The 6,232-nt window shown below is 38.7% G+C and overlaps 2 protein-coding genes across 4 annotated transcripts; one reads left to right on the plus strand and one right to left on the minus strand.

Moving 5' to 3' along the window:
* Positions 1–199: 199 nt before the first annotated feature.
* On the minus strand, positions 200–3,255 carry LOC122302291 (nascent polypeptide-associated complex subunit beta-like). Of its 2 annotated transcripts, none has more exons than XM_043113484.1 (6): positions 3,106–3,255; positions 2,873–3,020; positions 2,572–2,720; positions 2,400–2,456; positions 1,731–1,769; positions 200–495 (listed from the first exon to the last, which is right to left on the minus strand). In XM_043113484.1, the coding sequence occupies exons 2-6, from the start codon at positions 2,938–2,940 to the stop codon at positions 335–337; spliced, it is 474 nt and encodes a 157-aa protein (XP_042969418.1). In that variant the 5' UTR covers positions 2,941–3,020; positions 3,106–3,255; the 3' UTR covers positions 200–334. The 2 variants fall into 2 exon arrangements, with proteins under 2 accessions (XP_042969418.1, XP_042969417.1); XM_043113483.1 differs by having other exon boundaries at positions 2,873–2,940; positions 3,106–3,232.
* A 451-nt stretch (positions 3,256–3,706) lies between these two features.
* Positions 3,707–5,896, plus strand: LOC122302289 (pentatricopeptide repeat-containing protein At5g66520-like). Of its 2 annotated transcripts, none has more exons than XM_043113479.1 (2): positions 3,707–5,422; positions 5,505–5,896. In XM_043113479.1, the coding sequence occupies exon 1, from the start codon at positions 3,707–3,709 to the stop codon at positions 5,288–5,290; it is 1,584 nt and encodes a 527-aa protein (XP_042969413.1). In that variant the 3' UTR covers positions 5,291–5,422; positions 5,505–5,896. The 2 variants fall into 2 exon arrangements, with proteins under 2 accessions (XP_042969413.1, XP_042969414.1); XM_043113480.1 differs by having other exon boundaries at positions 5,518–5,896.
* Positions 5,897–6,232: the final 336 nt, after the last annotated feature.

Genomic DNA, 6,232 nt, shown 5'->3' on the forward strand with positions numbered 1-6,232 from the left:
TCCACCCAACCCATTCTCCAGAAATTCCTCATCTTTCTCCTAGAGGTTTACATCACCAAGATCCGGCAGTAGACTTCGGCATCACATGCAAAGGGTACTTGGGCATTCCTCTGAAAGGAAAGGAATCAGTAATCATGCAGTATAGGAAGGGACGACGGGACTCTGATCCAATCATCCGCCATTCAAATGATTCTCATACTTTCTACAATTCTTTCACTGGATTTGAAAAAAATCTCAACATGATGAGTGCGAGGTTTATATCACAAGAGCCAAAGGGAAGAAAGGCATAGAAAGACCAAGCGATACGATATTAGGACACATTCCAACAACCAGCTCAAGTATGACTATCTTCCGCAACAGTTTCAAAGGTTTCACCAGCAACAAGTTCTGGGACTTCATCATCATCATCATCTTGCGTTGGCTGTCCAGCGGTAGGTGGTTGCTGCTTTTGAAACTGTTCCGCAAGCTTCCTTAGGTTTTCCAAGTTATCTGGCCCTGAAAATTGAAGCCCATATGTGTTAATGGCAAGTGCACTAGGATTGACTTTAACAAACATACGTATAATAAACTCATTTTTCAAAAAGTCCACTTTCTATCAAGAGACTTGGAAATTTAATTCCCAGCCAAATGGTTCTGAAAACGTTTCAGCTATCAATCACTACAAGATCAGCACTGGAATATCGACATCACACTTTTTCAAGCGTTACAATCTTTCTTTGAATCACATATGTGTAGAATAGTGAATAAAAGAGACTTCCCATTCTAAATCTTGAACTAACATGATATAATTTTCCCTTGTGTTTGACATCAGCGGAGGTAGGGCTACTGAGCACAATAAAGATTGATGAGCGCTGGTAATTAGCAACTGATCAAATACTGTTTAAATGACTTTGCTCAATACTGGCTCACAAATGGGCAATGGGACCCTCAAAATAAATAAATAAATAAATTGTTTGGGACCTTCTAAAGCCAAGGATGTAGGGCAACACTGCATGCACACCTGAATCATCCAAGGGTTATTTTCTTGGCTTACAAAAACTTGGTATCTATAATTCATGATCAAGGTATATACCATATTTCTCCCAAGGATTTGCACATAATGTAGTACACAAACAATAAGATCAGAAATGGACCAAATTTCTACATCACATAACCCTAACTAGAGAAAGGAAAGAGGTCAAGACAATCTTGGAAAGACGCCCTAATTTTTTACTCTCTATCGAAACTAGAGAATACATAAAAAGTCATTATGTCCAAAATTCCAAACCAGGAGCACTTAATGCTTCCATTTTTTTTTTTCGTAAGTAATAAGAAGATTTTATTCATACGAATGAAATAGGCATAACCCGTGTACACAGGAAGTATACAAAAGAACACCTAATTACAACAGAAGCACTTAATGCTAATGAGACATCAAGGATGGAAAAATTGGAATTTCAACTAAATGCAGACCCATCACCTACTAAAGGTGTGTTTACCCAGGTTAGCCATGCCTAAGGAGTAGTTTATATATAAGGTAAATGATAAATTACATTTTTTTTTTATAAATTACATTGAGTAGGGATTTACAGATTCATTCTACTCCAAGTCACAAGAGGCTTAGTAACAGTTTCCAAAAGATGGAAAGGTAAATTGTAATACTGCTTGCTGATGAATACAAACTTGGCACTATAAAAGCGATGAACAATCATGATTTAAGTGCAATGAAAATAGGAAAACAGCTATCATACCTAGTTGGTTAATGATCCCTGGGAGAATATCTTGCAATTCTGAAACACAACAAATACAAGTCTTAGCTCTTGTCCATCAAAGTTGATTGAAGTAGATGTGCAACAGTGGCAATCAGCAGCAAAAGTATAATGCCAAGAAACATCTCTTTTAACAGTCACAGAATCCAATTACAGGCTAACTATATGGCAAGGATTGAAATCTGGAAATGCTTGGGAAAAAGTTTTTTTGAAGACACCAGCAACATCAAAGCATTTAAATGAACTAGCTACTATTTCAGCAGCCCATGTTCGTCCACATCCTGAAAGAGGTAAATATAGAGAAAAAAATTGGAAAAAAGGTATAAGCATTTTTTTTTTTTTATTGGCACCGAGTGTCCGAGAACAACATCCCGACTAATCTCAAGAGTGCACTAGTCTCGGCAAGGAGTTTCCCACAAGTGCCTATCATTATTAATACAATTGTTTACTTATAAAAAAATTCAAGGGAACAATCCCCTAGTCCAATGGTCCCTAGAAATTGTTTCCACCCATTAGGTTTCGAACCTTAAACGGGAGCATACCACTAAAACCAAGCCTTTACGGGCTTTACAGCTTGAGCCAAGCCTTGGGGTTAGGTACAAGCATTCTAGAAAATATAATGGGGAGGACGAGAAAGGAATGAGAAAATACTTTTTGTTTGAGGAGAACCACTAACAACCCAGGTGTTGGCAGCAATTGAAGCTTGAACTGGGAGACAAGATAAAACAACATTATCAGTCATTAGTTGCCAAAATTCGAAATCCAAAAAAAAGGAAAAGGCTACACGGTCCAAAAGGCAAAAATTTTAGGTAGGTAAATCAACCTTTGGGATTAAGAAACTGGATGACAGCGTCATCCTTGAAAATGTTAACTTCTTCAATGGCCGGGATGGTGTTAACCCCAATCCTCTTCAAGGTACTCTGAAGCCTTTTATCATCAGTAGTAGTGGCTTTGTGAACAGCCTTCTTCTTCCTAAGTTCGAAAGTACAGGTCAAACTCAATTAAACTGAACTTCTTTGGAATCAAACTTAAGATATCCAAAGAAAAACCAAAGATATACACAAAAAAATGATAAAGAACAAAACATATTTAGGAGGGAATGAAGAGAGAATCTGATATGAGACCTGCGCACGCTTCCTTTTCCACCAGTGCGAACAGCACTTGCCATCTTCATGAGCCTCTCCCGATCCATCTGAGTAGGGAAATATATTTTTTCCCAATCCCCACAAATCACCAATAAATTTAATACTTCCTAAATCGGGGACAGAAACCCTAATAATCCGAAACAATCATATACAATTGGAAGAAAAAAAAAAAAAAAAAAAAAAAACAAACAAACAAACAAACAAGAAATTACCTTTGAAAAAATGAGGTCCTGCTGAAAATGAAACGGAGCAGGAAGAGCACCAATTGCCTGATGACGATAACGGTGAACAAATAATTTGGGGATAAATCAATAAATAAAATATAAGAAAAGCCCTTTTTCATAATGCCCTTATTACCCTCATTTTATAACTTTTAATTACTTTTCCTACCCTTTTGATCTCGGATTCTGAATCCGAAATCAATAAATTCTCAATTAGATATAAGTTTCGGTATATAGAAAGCATCACTCTAAAAAATAAGACCGATAATAAAAACCTTTTATCTCAAATTTTATTAATTTTAAATTATATTTATTGATATAAAATATTTTAAATGACTTTCAAACTAATTAAAATAATTTCGCTTGAATTATTTAAATTTTTAACATTAATTAGAAAGCATAACCCAATTCAGGCCCATTGAAATATTGGTGGGCCCCGCATGATCTCAATACAAGCTTTATATTTCAATTTATATTATACTTTGACCTGGCCCATGGAAGCCCAATCACTTCAAGGCCGAGTCGATGACCTCGTTCCAATTTAAGGCATTTTGCGAGCGTCATCAAATCGGGCGGGTTTGGCTCCAGATACATGAAAGCAAGTAGTCAGAGAGCTCTCTTCCTGTTGGAACAATGCATTACCATGATGCACGTCAAGCAAGTTCAATCCCATCTCACAGTTTCAGGGGCCATCTTGGATCCTCAAGCCGCTACCAAGATTATCTCCTTTTGTGCAGTATCCAACCGCGTCGACTTAACTCACGCCTGCCAACTCTTTCGCCAGCTACCGCATCGAACCACATTGGTATGGAACTCCATGGTCAGAGCTTTTTCCGAGAGGAATGAACCCCTTAAAGCTTTGTCTCTCTATAAGGATATGCTCGAGAGTGGCTTCTTACCCAACAACTATACCTTTTCTTTCCTGCTTAGAGCTTGTGCTGACCTCTCTGATGTCTCCTTGGGCTTAATTCTCCATTCCCAAGTCATCAGATTGGGCTGGGAATCGTATGACTTTGTGCAGAACGGGTTGATCCATCTGTTTGCGACTTGTAACTGCATGGGCGCAGCTCGTAAATTGTTTGATGGGAGCGTAAATCGAGACGTCATTACGTGGACAGCTTTGATTAACGGTTATGTGAAGGGTGGATTGGTTAGGGTTGCACGGGAGTTTTTTGATCAAATGCCGGAGAAGAATGTTGTTTCTTGGAGTGCGATGATTAATGGGTATGCACAAGTTGGTTTGTTCAAAGAGGCTTTGGAACTTTTTAACGATATGCAAGTTTCTGGTTTTCGACCGAATCATGCTAGCATTGTGGGAGCACTCACTGCGTGTGCTTTTCTTGGCGCATTGGATCAGGGAAGGTGGATACACGCCTACGTGGATAGAAATGGGATGGAATTAGATAGAGTGTTGGGCACTGCTCTTGTTGACATGTATGCAAAATGCGGGTGTATTGAAACTGCTCGTTGTGTATTTGATGAGATGCCGAATAGAGATGTTTTTGCCTTTACTTCTTTGATTTCGGGCCTAGCAAATCATGGCTTGAGTACAAGTGCGATTGAGTTGTTTATTAGGATGAAGAGTGAAGGAGTTATTCCTAATGAAGTTACATTTATATGTGTCTTAAGTGCATGCAGTCGAGTGGGGTTGGTGGATGAAGGGATGAGAATATTCAATAGCATGAGTCAGTTCTATGGGATCGAGCCAGGGGTCCAACACTATGGCTGTTTGGTAGATCTGTTTGGGAGAGCAGGGATGCTACAAGAGGCAAAGAAGGTGGTGAGGGCGATGCCAATGGAACCAGACTCGTATGTGTTGGGTGCATTGCTCAATGCTTGTAGAGTTCATGGAGATTTTGAGCTGGGTAAAGAAACGGTTGAGCACTTCGTTCAGCAGAGTCTAGACCATGGTGGGGTTCATGTTCTTCTTTCCAACATGTATGCTTCTGCTAACAAATGGGATGATGTGGCAAAGGTAAGGAAGGGAATGGAAGAGAAGAAGGTAAAAAAGGTACCGGGATGTAGCTTGATTGAAGTGGATGGGGTGGTCAGTGAATTTGTTGCTGGAGATAGGTCGCATCTGCTGATGGAGAAGATCACTTTATTCTCTCTTGGCATTGACAAGCACCTAAAGTCTCTTCGGCATGATCACGATGATGATAAGATAAATGAATAAATCGAATTCTAGCTGAGAATTGATGAATACACTGCTGCCATTGAGGAGGAAAGCTTTGGCTTTATTAGCGAACTGTTATGTTCCTCTGGATTATCCATCTGTTTGGCTTTTGGTTCAGTCTGCAGTTTTAAGGTAAGCCCTTTTACGTGTTTTCTCAAAGTTCAATTTATAGTGTGTATTCTTTCCGGTGATGTCGTTGTTCCAACATTGACAGGATGCCTCTTTAGCATGCAGAGATATGCATCTATACAACACCCGTGCGTCAATTTTTGTTTAGAAAGAAACTGCTTCATTTGCGGGGAAGAAGAAACATACAACTTTTTTGCCACATTTCCCTTTAAGGGGAAAAAGAATCAATTTGTCGACATGCTGCTTGCCTGAAGTAAATGGGGAAACCAGGTTTTTGGCAGGCTTGATTTTTGTTGACTGAAATTTGAAAAGAGAAGTCTTGAGAGATATAGAAAATGCCTTTTACAAGGTTTCATATTCTTTATCCCTCCCATCGTTTTGTTACGTTTGTAAAAATTAGAGTTCTGCTAAACTTGTAAGTTTTAATCCTTCATGAATAAAATTTGTTTATTCATAAAAAAAAAATGTTATTGGCCATCGGGGAAAAAGGACAGAAAATTATAATCTCTCTCGCATAATATGAAGGTTTGATACGTGAAGGTGTTGGACCCCAAACAAGAAAACCTTAATGATTGTCAGATGAGAATATCTATTAGTTAAGCTTGGTTTTGAATCTTGATGTTGGTGCTAAGTTCTAACCATAGATGAAGTCTTTAAAGTCAGAATTTGAAAGACCACTTTGGAGGTGCTTGTTGCAATAAGCTTCAGCACCCTCTACACAATAACCTGAACACTAAACTGCACTCTTCAGGTATATGGTAATTGGTCTTCCCGTTCCTCTTCACCTCAGGCTTTCTGTATAAAGAGTGTTAG

The sequence above is a fragment of the Carya illinoinensis genome, chromosome 3, assembly GCF_018687715.1.
Source record: "Carya illinoinensis cultivar Pawnee chromosome 3, C.illinoinensisPawnee_v1, whole genome shotgun sequence".
In the NCBI taxonomy this organism is placed as follows: Eukaryota; Viridiplantae; Streptophyta; class Magnoliopsida; order Fagales; family Juglandaceae; genus Carya; species Carya illinoinensis.

What these genes read in the sequence shown, in the direction of transcription:
- LOC122302291 (XM_043113484.1), bottom strand. Translation starts at nt 2,940, where the DNA reads ATGGATCGGGAGAGGCTCATGAAGATGGCAAGTGCTGTTCGCACTGGT. An exon ending in GGAAAAGGAAGCGTGCGCAG is followed by an intron (nt 2,721 to 2,872) that starts GTCTCATATCAG and finishes TTTCGAACTTAG; the next exon opens with GAAGAAGAAGGCTGTTCACA. An exon ending in TGGTTCTCCTCAAACAAAAA is followed by an intron (nt 1,770 to 2,399) that starts GTATTTTCTCAT and finishes GTTGTGTTTCAG; the next exon opens with AATTGCAAGATATTCTCCCA.
- LOC122302289 (XM_043113479.1), top strand. Translation starts at nt 3,707, where the DNA reads ATGAAAGCAAGTAGTCAGAGAGCTCTCTTCCTGTTGGAACAATGCATT.